We start from the raw sequence: 13,055 nt of genomic DNA on the forward strand, positions 1-13,055 counted from the left end.
GGTGCAATAAGAGCTACAAGTTGAAGAATAGATCTGGGGAGGACAGACAACACAGCGTGGCATGATAAGATGCTAAGAAGAGCAGAAGGAGGGGAAGTAGCAAAAACGTTGAAAATCATGTTTGAAAAAAAGTAAAGCCACTCATTTTATATTAATTAGCCTTCATTATCATCATGAACCTTGAACTTTGGTTTTAAGCATGTATTCCTAAAAGGCTTAATCCAAAGATAATGAGAAATAAATTCTTGACTTCTTCTGAACAGCTAACGCCAAAAGATTCTCCTGAGACAGATCAAACCATACTTTCTGGATATAGTACTTTATGGAGCGAAATATGTATAATTAATAGACAGATACAAAAATTTTGAACTCGTTGAAAACTTATTTCCATTCCCATTGTGCAGCAGCTTAATAACTAAATATACTGTAATTTGTCATTTCAAGCAATAAACTTGAATCCATTAGCACAAAGCTTGTCCTTTAAAAAAATCCCCCCTCCCCCTTTGACAAGGGGAAAAAATTGCAGCCTAGTTTCTTTAGTCAAAGATTAATATGGTTCTTGTGCAGTGTTATTATTAATATATTTACTGTACAGGTTCACTGTAATGGAGCCTAAAATTGCAACCATAAGTCATTGTTAAGGGGGTCACCACACACCTCTAATACTTCTCTGCAGAAGTTGTTAAGCAAACCCATTTTAGCCACTAGGAATTTTTTGGCAGAAACTGGAAGTAATTGCTATTTTCAGGCAAAAAAAAAGAGGTAATAAATCATGACCATAGGGTGGTATAAGTGGCAGTAAATGTGGGCTGGTTGCCAAGCGCCCAAATCATGACTGCAAGGGGATGGCCATCAGAATTTCAAAAATGGGTTGTAAGTAGCTTGTGGAAAGGTCCTTTGTAACTTTGTATGGTGGCTAAGTGGCCAGTCATAAGTTGAGGACTAGTTGTAAACATAATTCACTAATGGCTAAAATATTACTGTGCAGGCTCTCTGCATTTGGTTCATTTTGATGAAGAATGGCAATATTTGCCTGTACAAATGCAAGCAGTTAAAAATAAAGTTGACAGCTACCTCCTTCCTTTTTCCTGGAGATGAATATTTATATCCAGGTAAATATTTTGCAATTACAGTAATAATATGAGGAGTAAATGCCACCTATAGAATGCTCGTTTCTAAGCTTGTTGGCAATCTGGCTTCACAGATTGTGTTGCTGCAATAGAAGATTACTTAAACTTTTTCTAGTGACGGAACAATCTTATTTTGTTTCTGTTTTGTTCTACCCAGAGCTTCCAGCCAGTTCTTTAATAGGCCTAACTAAAGTACAAATGAAATATTTCAACATTAATTGGTCATCATTGCTTTAGGCTATATTAATAACTTATGCTTGCAACTTGCTTTATCAACAAATATTCAGTGTAATATATTAAATTTTATGTAGGATGTTATGAAAGTTACAACTTTATGCCCTACATTCTATTTACTCTACAAATTTAGTTTGCACATACTGCCCTTGAGACACAAATCACCGAGATTTTCACCCATTAAAATAAAATACCTACAATAGAAAATAAGACAATAAGATTTTAATAAGAGCTGTTGAGTACAATTCATTAAGAGAAGCCAAGGGGCATTTTAGTTTGATTATAGTGATTCTGATCTTTCTTTTAAATTGAATGTGTATATATTTATTCCTCTGGTTACATTAACTTGTTAATAAAATATCCTAAAAATATATAATTGGGATTTTAATGCAGAGTGGTGTAAGTAATGTTAAATTCAGTTGGTCTCAATGGATTCGAAATTTTAAAATAATTACATATTTCAATTTGTATACCATATCCCAGTATGCTAAGTAACTAAAATTTTCCATAGTATAATGTCCTTGTCTTTCACTTTTTAAAAATGTTTTGTATTAGGCAAGATACTTTATATAATGTTTGAACTTCTATAGTTTATAGCAACAGATGCATAATAATCTTAAAGGTTTGTAAATCCATTTGAGTTTTCAGTATTTCTATACAAAGAAGACCTAAGATGTGATCTGTTCTCCACCTGTCCTAAAACTAGATAGAGAACATGTACCATGAATGTTCAAAGGTGACATTGAGACAGATGTGCATGGTATTGTAGATATCATGGGGACTATTGTATTTATGGAAAAGTTTATACTGCTGGGCACATTGAGTGAAAGAAGTGACTGACAGCTCACGAGAGGTATAGAGTACTGGAAGCTACAGAATATCCCTGGAAGAATTGCATAAAGTGGTGAGTTAAACTGAACAGAGTATAATATAACACATTCTAAATATGAGTTCTCTGCAGAAATGCTTAATGCTGCATTTACAGTTAAAAACAGTGGTCCTCACAGCTCACCAGACGGCTGTGACTGTACTGGTGAAGTGAGATATTTTTCTTAGACCTGCTTGGATAGACTCGGACTGAACTCATTTTCTGTAGGTAAAGAATGTTTCTACTACTGAACTCTGTTCCTTTGATCTTTGTTTTGAGGCAAATCTTAACATAATGGCAACATGTTTTCTGCAAATCTGAAAGTTATCTCAGTAGACGGAGGAAGAACAGGATGTGCTGTACTACGAGTAACCCTAATACTCATCTCCATAGTGTTGAATTGTGATATAACTTTCCATGGAAACTAGCGGTCTATATATGTGGAACTCTTCTGATTTTTTGCAGAATTTTTGGTCAGATATTATACCCAAACATGATAAGAAACTGTGGAGAAATTAGAAGGAAATGTTTATATACAAAAAGCATGACAGGCTTTTGGAATGGAAAAAGCATTTAATCATAACTGCAGCCTTAAGTGAAACAGTGCAGATAGAAATAATCCCACCCATAAGAGTTAATATTGTTATAGTGTACATAAAACTGAATGTTTTTTCTTCCTTCCTTCCGTTTCCTTGTTCAGAGTGTGAAGATAACTCGCCTGCTTTGGGAAAGAAAGTTGGAGAGGCAGAAACTAAAAGGAAACAAATCAAAATGAGTTTCAGTCCTCGCAGTAGGAGGATGAAATTCACCCTGAAGACCAGCCCAAAGAAATTAGAGCAGCTGAAGGAATCTGTCAAGGACAGGGAGTCTTGTAACTTAGCCTCCATCTATGACTTTGTTTCTTCACCTCCTCATGAGAAGCCTTTCAGAGAGGAACAGACACCTAAATGTCACAAAACAGAAGAGGGGACTGTCCGCCGGAAGTCACGATTGCTGAAAAAGGCCTCCCAGCAGCCGCCAGGGAATTCTGTGGCGGCCTTTCCCATGACGGACTCTACAGTTTCTTCCCCATCTCTGCCATTTCCTGGAATAACATCACCCCAAAGGAACTTGGAAGACTTTGCATGTGCCAGTGATCCAGAACATCCAAAAGTGTCCAGGAGTTGTGAAGAAAGGGAGGCATTCCTCAAGAAATTTCCCAAAAACTTATCAGCCAAGAGAAACCATAAAGGGGAGACTTTACTCCATACTACTTCTATTGAGGTAAATTAACCTCTTCTCTGGAATATTTATTCTCAATAAAATAACATATTTTTTCTATTTCGCTATTACAGAAGAGTTAGAGATATTTCTAAATCATTTAGTTCATACAACAGAGTCTACATCCTTTATTTTCCAGAGATACTGCATTATAGTATATGTATGTGCTTTTTTTGGTGTTCTGTGGATATTGTAATCATGAAAAGAAATGCTACATTCAACATTAGGAATGCCTGTTTCAATCATTAGAAGAGAGATAGCGATAGCACTTAGGCTTCCCAATTCTTTACAACCCTCTCTAAGCAGTTTACAGAGTCAGCATATTGTCTCTAACAATCTGGGTCCTCATGTTACTGACCTCAGAAGGATGGAAGGCTGAGCCAACCTTGAGCCCGGTGAGATCTGAACTGCCAAATTGCAGTCAGCCGGCAGTCAGCAGAAGTCTGCAATGCTGCATTCTAACCACTGCGCCACCTCGGCTCTTCAGATGCTTATTACTTGTTCTTGTGCATTGTAAAAATTTGCATAACTTTGGGGTCAGTGTGTGTGTATAGAAGCAATCCTAATTAAAATGTTCAATTGTCATTCCCTGTAGAAAAAAATTCTTTTTACCAATTCCTGAAGGCAAAAGATTGGGCACTAATCTGTTCTTACATGATACCAAAATATTGCCAACGAGAAGGATGCTCTCCCCTTGGTTTGATCTGCTGTTCCAATAAGCATTACAAGTCCAGGAAAATGCCAAATTGCATATCAGTTTGAAAAAATAAAAATGGAGCATTTTCAAGATTATCAAACTGGAATTTTGTGTAACCAAATATGTTTCTTTTAATTGGAAATAGAATCTATTTGTTATTGCATATAAATTCCTTAGCGAAATAATAGATTTTTAATTATTCAAAATTATATGATGAAGATGCATCAACTTAGATGGAATTATTGTTTTGGTTAATTGAAGTCAGCATTCTAAAATCATTAAAATGCCACAAGAAAACAACCCCTGGACTTTTTTCCACAGAGTTATTTATAAAGAGAGAGACTGAAGTACTGTAGATATTCTACAAAACCATTTGGTACAGCAGCTTTCTTTTAATGAAAATCTGTTTCCTCCAGATTTTCAATATAATTGTACTTTGAATAAAAATATACAGGTAGTCCTCGACTTAAGACCACAATTGAGCCTAAAATTTATGTTGCTAAGTGAAACATTTGTTAAGTGAATTTTGCCCCATTTTATAACCTTTCAAATCACGGTTGTTAAGTGAATTACTGCAGTTGTTAAGTTAGTATGCAGGTTATTAAGTGAATCCGGCTTCTCCATTGACTTTGCTTGTCAGAGGATTGCAAAAGGTGATCCCGTGACCCTGGGACACAGCAGAGATCATAAATATGATCCAGTTGCCAAAGGTCTGAATTTTTGTCACGTGGCCACAGGGAGGCCGCAAAGGTCGTAACTGAAAATTGGTCATAAGTCACTTTTTCCACTGCTGTTGTAACTTTGAACAGTCACAAAATGAGCTGTTGTAAGTCGAGGACTACATGTAATGGCGGAAGGGAGAAACGTGAGCAGTCGCATTATTTTTCTAATACTTTATTTTTTGGAAGAAAATTCACATAAAGCTAGGTAATGTATTTGTTTTTCAACTATGCTAGATAAGAAAAATGAAGGAGACGTTCTAAGTAATGTATTCTTGGCTCTTCCTGTATGACTCCAGCCTAGACAAACATTCACGCTTTCTAATCTATGAAAAAGGGTAGAAACCGTGTACACTTGTTTAACTAAATGGAAAGAAACACGCATACATTTTCTCCTTTGAATACAGGTTGACAATCATAGCTGAGCAATTTCACTCTACTGCTTTGCTCACTGTCACTGGTTAAATATAAATGTTCCTTCTACAATGTCAAAGGAACCACAATTGTTTCATATTGTGCATAAGAGGAAAATGCTAACAGGCTTCCTTGAGCCAAGGTGGCGCAGTGGTTAAATGCAGCACTGCAGGCTACTGCTAGATCAGCAGTTCAGCGGTTCAAATCTCACCGGCTCAGGGTTGACTCAGCCTTCCATCCTTCCGAGGTGGGTAAAATGAGGACCCAGATTGTTGGGGGCAATATGCTGACTCTCTGTAAACCGCTTAGAGAGGGCTGAAAGCCCTATGAAGCGGTATATAAGTCTACTGCTCTACTGCTACATACCTATCTGGACAGTATTTGGAGAGATTTATTTCCCTATTCTGGAAGTCTGCTCTCAGCAACAGCTGCCCATTGTTTACCTGTTGCTTCCTGCTTCTGCTGTTTCCTGTATCAGATGGGACAAGGACAATACTCCATATATATTATACTCTTAAAATATTGTGGTGGCAGAGTGGTTAGAATGCAGGATTGTAGACTAATTCTTGGTTCACCGTCAGGAGATTAATTCTGAACAGGTCAAGGTTGACTCAGCCCTCTATCCTTCTGAGGTCAGTAATAGGAGCACCCAGATTGTCGGGAACAATATGCTGACTTTGTAAACCGCTTAGAGAGGGCTGTAAAGCACTGTGAAACGATATATGAGTCTAAGTGCTATTGCTATTCTCAGTAACAAGTGGCAGAATGTTCAAGGAAGAATACTGAGGATAACAGAGTTGGCAAGAGAGCTCAAGGATGATGGGAATAAAGAGGAATCTTAAAGTTAGCGTTATTCATTTCTAAGTTCCCTCATTGCTAGTCTTCAATCGGATGATTTTATAAATGAACAAAATCTTGCTATTTTATAGAATCGTAAGGCTGGAAGGGATCTTGGAAGTCTTCTGACTTCAAATCCCTGCCCAAGGAAGAAGTCCTCATATCTTCTGGGGCAAATGGCTGTCCAGTCTTTTTTTGAAGACCTCCAGCGATGAAGCATCCACAACACTGGGATGTCCCAAAGGTGCTTTTCCAAAAGGCGACTGGATTTTCTTGGTTTTTCCCTGAAAATGTTTCACTTCTCATTGTCCGTCGTCCATTTGCCTTTTGGAAAGGCACTTTTGAGGCCACCATGACCTAGAAGACTGAGAATCTCCATAAATAATCACTAATCACCATCCTACAGCTTTGTTTCTTCAGGGTACCTAGTGGGCTCCTCTGGCTGAGCTACTTTTCTTCCTGTCACTGGAGCACTTGATAAAGACCCTGCTCCAGGTGCCTGTGTGTTTTCTTCCAGGGAGAGGACATGAAATCAATGGTTCACCTCCAGTGCCAGGGACAATCGTCTTGGCTTTTCTATCCTCTGAATGACATGTTGCCATCAGTCTTCCTATGGGGCTTCCTTTTCCTTTGTAGTTGTTTTTTCCTAGTTGCATTTAGTTTGAAAACCTCTATCTGCCTTTCCAAGATATTCCTCGCTTTCATGGATGAGCCTCAGTGGCCACTAGACCTTTCCCCTCCAGGAATCTGATCAGTTTACACTATGTGCACTATGTGTAATTTGAGTTCCTCTCAAGTAGGAATACGAACACAGCACGTATCTCCAATTTTGTTTTGAATAAGCAACTTGACTCTTTGGAATTGTAAAGCCCTTTCTCATGGGATTTTTGGAAGTGAAATTCAAGGAACCAATTCCCTCAAATTGCAAGTTATTCTCTGGGGATCAGATGCATAATGGGTTGAAATTCCTTTCTCCTAGTTCTTTCCAAAGAGGGATTGGAGTGGCGCCAAATAAAGCTGTGGTTGCACCTCCTATAAATCCTTTTCTCAGACATGCAGATATTGCCAAAGCCAAGCCAAGTCAAAAATTCCAAGACTCTTATACTAGCCTAAATAAGTGAATTAAAAGGGTTGTGTCTGCACATATGTATAGACCAGATGGGAGCAGCATCTGGAAATGGACATGGTTACTTTAGCAAATTTAAAAATTTCCATAGCCCTAATCTTAATCAGCCAAAATGAGGCCAGCTAAATTGATAGGCTGCTGAACCCACCCTTCAGATGGGGGGTACTTGAAGAAGGAAATTAGGATTTTTGTTTGCTCTAGTTCCCACTGGATATTCATTGGAAATTAATTACAGCTGCCCTTAGTCCAAGTATCTTGTCTGAAGGGAGTTTAAATGTGATAGGAATTCATTCTTCCCTCTTTAGCCTTTTCTGGATTCCCTTGTTCTTGCTGGAAGACTGATCAAGCATTTCTGCTAGCATATCATTGGCGAAATTGGCATGTAGTTTCTTTTTGAATAGTTGATTTTATTTATTGTCAGATTTTACAATGCGTGACCCCTTGTTAGACACACCACAATAATATCAATTAACAATTGTTGAGGCTGCCAAAAGAGCAAGAATCAGAACTTTGTTTTTCCCTTGACACCTGAAGCAGAAAAAGGAAGTAGGGAAGAAGGCGCCCTTGTTAATTCCTTAATTTTTTAAAATAACCTTTTCCTTGTGAAAATGGAAAAGAAAATGGGTATAAATATACAGTAAGTATTTGTATAGTATTTGTATTTTATTTATTAAATTTATATGTCACCTGTCCAAGTGTAGCAACTCTGGGCTACTTAAAAATGGTAAAAACATACATATAAAAGTTAAAATTAGTAAAGATTAAATAGAGGCTAAAAGCTAAGGAGACAGGCAATAATGGGAATGGAGTTTTCTTTCTTATCCTATCAAACACCCCTAGCATCCCCATCAGAGCCAGATTTGAAGACCCTTCCAGAAGACCATTTTATACAGCTATTCCAACTTTATATTAACCAGATTGCTCATTTTAATTTGGTTGTTTTTTTTTTGTATATGTTGTTGTAAGCCTTTTAGCCTATTTCGATTTTAAGATTGTTTTTTAGCCAACATTTTTTTGTCTTCATGAACTGATATTGTCAATTTAGTTTTGAATATTTGAATACCAATTCTCTTGTGCTGGTTAATGGCCACAATGAAGTTAAGTAAGTAAGCTTTTACTATGTGTGACTCCTGGTTAATTTCTTAATTTTTTAAAATAATCTTTTACTTGTAAAAATGGAACAGAAAAAAAATGCCAAAGACCAATTTTAAAGCACAATAAACTCTTTCATGAGGGGATGATGGTGGTGATGATTACTATCAACCTATATACCCCACCCTAGGAATTGTAGGCAGTGTACAAACTAAAGTATAAAAAAGCAAGTACTCAGAGGCTTAACAAAAACTAGAGGGAAAAACTCTCTTGAAAGGTCTGGAATTAGCTGAAAGGAAAAGTTTTGTCCCATTTCCCACCCAGCCATGGATTGTTCCATTTGGATTGCAGTATTAAGTAGCTGCAACTATTTTCTGAATTTCTTATCTAATTAAACTTGTCAGTGTAATAGAAGCAGTCTCATGGGACTGTAAATGGAAAATACATTTAATTCTTCTGCGACTTCGTTAATTATCAGATAAATCTATACTGTTTTCATTACTATGTAGGACTTAATACACCAAACTTAATGAAAATTAAATGAGTTCAACTTTTGGGTTGTTTAAGAGACTGTTAAAAGCATTTAAAATTAAATATGTGTATTTCAGATCAATCTTAATTGAAATTGCAGGGTGGTCTTTCCTATTTTACAGCTTTGACACTCTTAGTAAATATCCTAAAAGAACATTGGTTCAGAAAAAGTTTGATGAGTTTACAGTTAATTGAACAAATGCAGCCATTTGCGTGGTAAACTGGAATCATGTTTTTATTACTCATTAAAAGTAAAAAGAAAGACAAAATCTCTGTTCTTGCAAACATGCCATGCACTCCTGAGTTTTTGAAAAAAAAAAATCCTCTACTTTATGTAAGTGTACATAAATGTATACAAAGCTTATGTTTCATATTGATACCCTGAATGGGATTGTGGGGCAACCGTACCAAAAGTTAGCTCTAAAATGTTCTAAAACTAGGTAAAGCAAAGGAACTATGGATAAAGTTACTGCTAACACACTCCTGTTGATTTACTAGTTTAAAAAAGCAGTAAACAGCTTTTTGATTGATCATTTTGCTTTTCAGTTTTATGCTTCTTGATACACAAAGGCTGGGTATCTTATAACAGATCATTTAGTGACTGTTCAAAGTTACAACAGCACTAAAAAAAGGGACTTACGACCATTTTTACGACATTTACAACTGTTGCAGCATCCCCATGGTTCCCATGATCAAAATTCAGACTCATATTTATGGCAGCTACACTGTCCCGGGGTCATGTGATCACCTTTTGTGACCTCTGACATGCAAAGTTAATGGAAGTCAGATTCACTTAAAATGTGTTACTAACTTAACTGCAGTGACTCTTTTGTGGCGAGAGAGGTCATAAAATTGGGCAAAATTCATTTAACTGTCTTACTTAGCAGACATTTAATAGTACATTCATTTTACCATAGAAATTCTCCCCCAACAATGATAAAATGTAGCTTTCCCTTCTTAACCTGTCCTTCATTTCATGCCATACTTTCACATAGCTATTCCGAAATAACACACAATCATCATCATCACCATCATTCATATTAATCTTAATAATACCCAAATATTTTACGTTGTGAAGTGCATATCAATTTCACCCATTTAATACATTTTCTCAGTTTAATGGGTCAGGATAGAAATAAGCATAATAAATAAGGGATAATTTAGCAAGAGTGTAATGCATATGTCTGCATTAATGATTGCTAGTCTTGTTTTCGGAGTTGACAAGTAACTGTTACAAGGTAGACTGAATTCCAAGTGGAGACAGACCTGTGGTTGAAAATCAACACAGTTGTATGTGTTAGTGTTGCCACAGGTCTGTTAGCATGATTACAGTTAATTTGAGTAGTCAAATTTTTATCATGTTTGTGGTACACAATTTTTATCCTAGACTTGCATTCTTTTACCATCATTTTTTAAATTCATAGAATATTTCATAATGGAGAGGATATCTAATTTTAAAAGAGTAACAAGGGGTTGTAACAATTGTATAGTTCTCTAGATGAGGGAAATAAGTCAAAGAATTCAGAAATCAGGATGGATGGGGCTTGACGCCGCAACGATACAACATGCAGTCTTGGGTCTCCAGGACTGCTGTCGATATCTCTGTTTCTGGACGGTCCTTTTGGACCTAAACTGTTCTGAAGGAACAGTGATAGAGAAGAGCATGTCCTGCTGATCTCAGGGGCATCGCAAAGCCCCTGATTGATCCAGGAGAAAACTCTTTTTGCCAACTACAAGAGTGTTATAACCCAGCAACAACCTGTGTTGCGTTCTAATTGGTTGGTCAAGGCACAGCATCTGATTGGCTGGCCTCGTGACAGTTGGGCTTGACAGTTGCTTCGGGCTAGAGTATAAATACACTGACAGTTGAAGGGAAATCTTTGAATCGCTTGTCATCTGGTGCTAATAAACATCTTACTGGCTATCCATGGCTCCTGTGTTATTCCCACATCTGGACACAACAAAGAGAAGTAACAAAAACGGCTGCCAAAAGGTTGGGACAAGCCTCTGAAACAGAAGCAATACAGGAGTGTGTCGAATTGGTGAGAAAAGATTTTATTATTAGAGAAGGGAAAACCCCAAAAAATATTTTAAAAAAAATTCAGAAATCAGAATATCAATTACCTATAATATATTTATCATTTAATATAAACAGTGGTTTTTAAAAATTTGCATTTCTAAAAACTTTCATGTTTTACTTTATTCTGTTGGATATTTGATTTCCTCTTATCTTACTGATCTTCCTATTTTTTAGTTTGGGTTTATAGATCTTCAATAAATTTAAATTGTTAACGTTTAATAAATTTTAGTGTTTTATGTTTTCATTTCCTTTTTCTAGGGTAATCTTTCTGCTGTTGAATGCTTGTTGAAAAAGGGAGCTGATCCCAACATTAAAGATTATGCTGGTTGGACACCGCTGGTAATTTAAATGGTTCATTCCTTCCATTCTTCCTTTGTTCTTTACCTCACCCTTGTTGAGACTGTGGGGTGATTTATACAGATTTAGATGAACTCTTTCTCAGCTTGTCCTGAAAAAGGAAAAACTTCATTTGTTTAATAAACTCAAATAGTTTCGAGAGCCTCTTTCTCTTGCTTTTCCTGTTATTTGTTCCTGCCTTGTTCTTTCTGAATTAAGCTAGTTTCTTTCTTCAGGTGAATTTCTATTGCATTTTCAGATGCCAGAGAAATGGATTTTAAAAGTCTGAGCAGAATCTGAAAAGTGGTAAAATACATTACGGGTAGTTACTTTGTGTTCATTTTTTTTCTGCCAGATGAAATTTAAACGTAAGCTTTTTTCCTTTACTTACAGCAAAGATTCCTGGAATGATTAATTATACCTGCAAACTATCTAGTAGTCAGTCTTGGTTGCAATAAATAAAAATCTGTAATCTAGGGGCATCAGTTTCCTGCTTTATCAAGCTATTTCTTTATTATTTCTTTATTATTAAAATTTATATGCCACCCAATCCCGAAGGACTCCAGGCGGCTTACAAAAAAAAGAAGAAAAAAGAGAAGAAAAAAAAACAAGAAGAAAAGAAAGACAGTTTAAAATCACAAAACCAGTTGCATTTATTCCAATCGAGGCTGGACCTCAACAATGAGGTCAACAGCCACAGGCCTGCCGGAACAGACAGGTTTTAACAGCTTTCCTAAAGGCCATGAGAGTGGGTATGGTCCGGATATCTGAGGGTAGCTGATTCCACAGCGTTGGAGCAGCCATAGAGAAGGGTCTCCTCCGGGGGACCGCCAGCCGACACTGTCTGGCTGACGGCATCTGAAGGAGGCCCAATCTGTGGGATCTTACTGGCCGCTGGGAGGTATGTGGCAGTAGGCGGTCTAGAAGGTACGTTGGCCCTGAGCCATGTAGGGCTTTGAAGGTAATAACCAACACCTTGAATTGCGTCCAGAGACCAATTGGTAGCCAGTGCAGCTCGCGGAGGACAGGTGTAACGTGGGTGTACCTCGGTACACCCAATATTGCTCGCGCGGCCGCATTCTGGACTAACTGCAGTCTCCGAACGCTTTTCAAGGGTAGCCCCATGTAGAGCGCATTGCAGTAATCCAGCCTTGAGGTGACAAGGGTGTGAGTGACCGTTTGAAGTGCCTCCCGATCCAAATAGGGCCGCAATTGGTGCACCAGGCGAACCTGGGCAAAGGCCCCCCTGGTCACAGCCGACAGAGGATGTTCTGATGAAGCTTCAGTTTTTTGTTGGGCCAATTCTTATTTTGTCACTTCTATATTGTTTTTTTTCCCCCATTCGATATTTAGCATGAAGCCTGTAATCATGGGCATAAGCAGATAGTTGAATTACTGATAAGACACGGGGCACTGCTGAATGTGACTGGATATCAGAATGATATGCCACTTCACGATGCTGCCAGGAATGGACATAAGGAAATTGTGGAACTGCTGCTTTTGCATGGAGCTTCTCGAGACGCGGTGTGAGTAATTACGTGATAAATGTTTTGGAACCATTGAATAGAGTTCTTTTTGCAAGCCCGTATTCCCCCTGCCCCCCAAAATACCCTCTGGCATCTACTTTTTTGTTGATGGAACTTTGTTTATTTCTTTGGGGGAACCACATGACGCAAATCCTTAGCCACCATCTGAATGGGCAATCAAAAGCTTATCACTACAGACAACAAG

The 13,055-nt window shown here is 37.5% G+C and overlaps 1 protein-coding gene across 1 annotated transcript in view; it reads left to right on the plus strand.

The window, feature by feature from the left end:
- Positions 1-13,055, plus strand: part of BARD1 (BRCA1 associated RING domain 1) — a 39,685-nt gene that overhangs the window by 9,867 nt on the left and 16,763 nt on the right. The window contains exons 4-6 of the mRNA XM_032211741.1: positions 2,933-3,495; positions 11,247-11,327; positions 12,678-12,850. Of these exons, the coding sequence (XP_032067632.1) occupies positions 2,933-3,495; positions 11,247-11,327; positions 12,678-12,850 (817 nt within the window). The remainder of the gene's footprint in view (positions 1-2,932; positions 3,496-11,246; positions 11,328-12,677; positions 12,851-13,055) is intronic.

Source organism: Thamnophis elegans, chromosome 1 (assembly GCF_009769535.1).
Source record: "Thamnophis elegans isolate rThaEle1 chromosome 1, rThaEle1.pri, whole genome shotgun sequence".
NCBI lineage: Eukaryota > Metazoa > Chordata > Lepidosauria > Squamata > Colubridae > Thamnophis > Thamnophis elegans.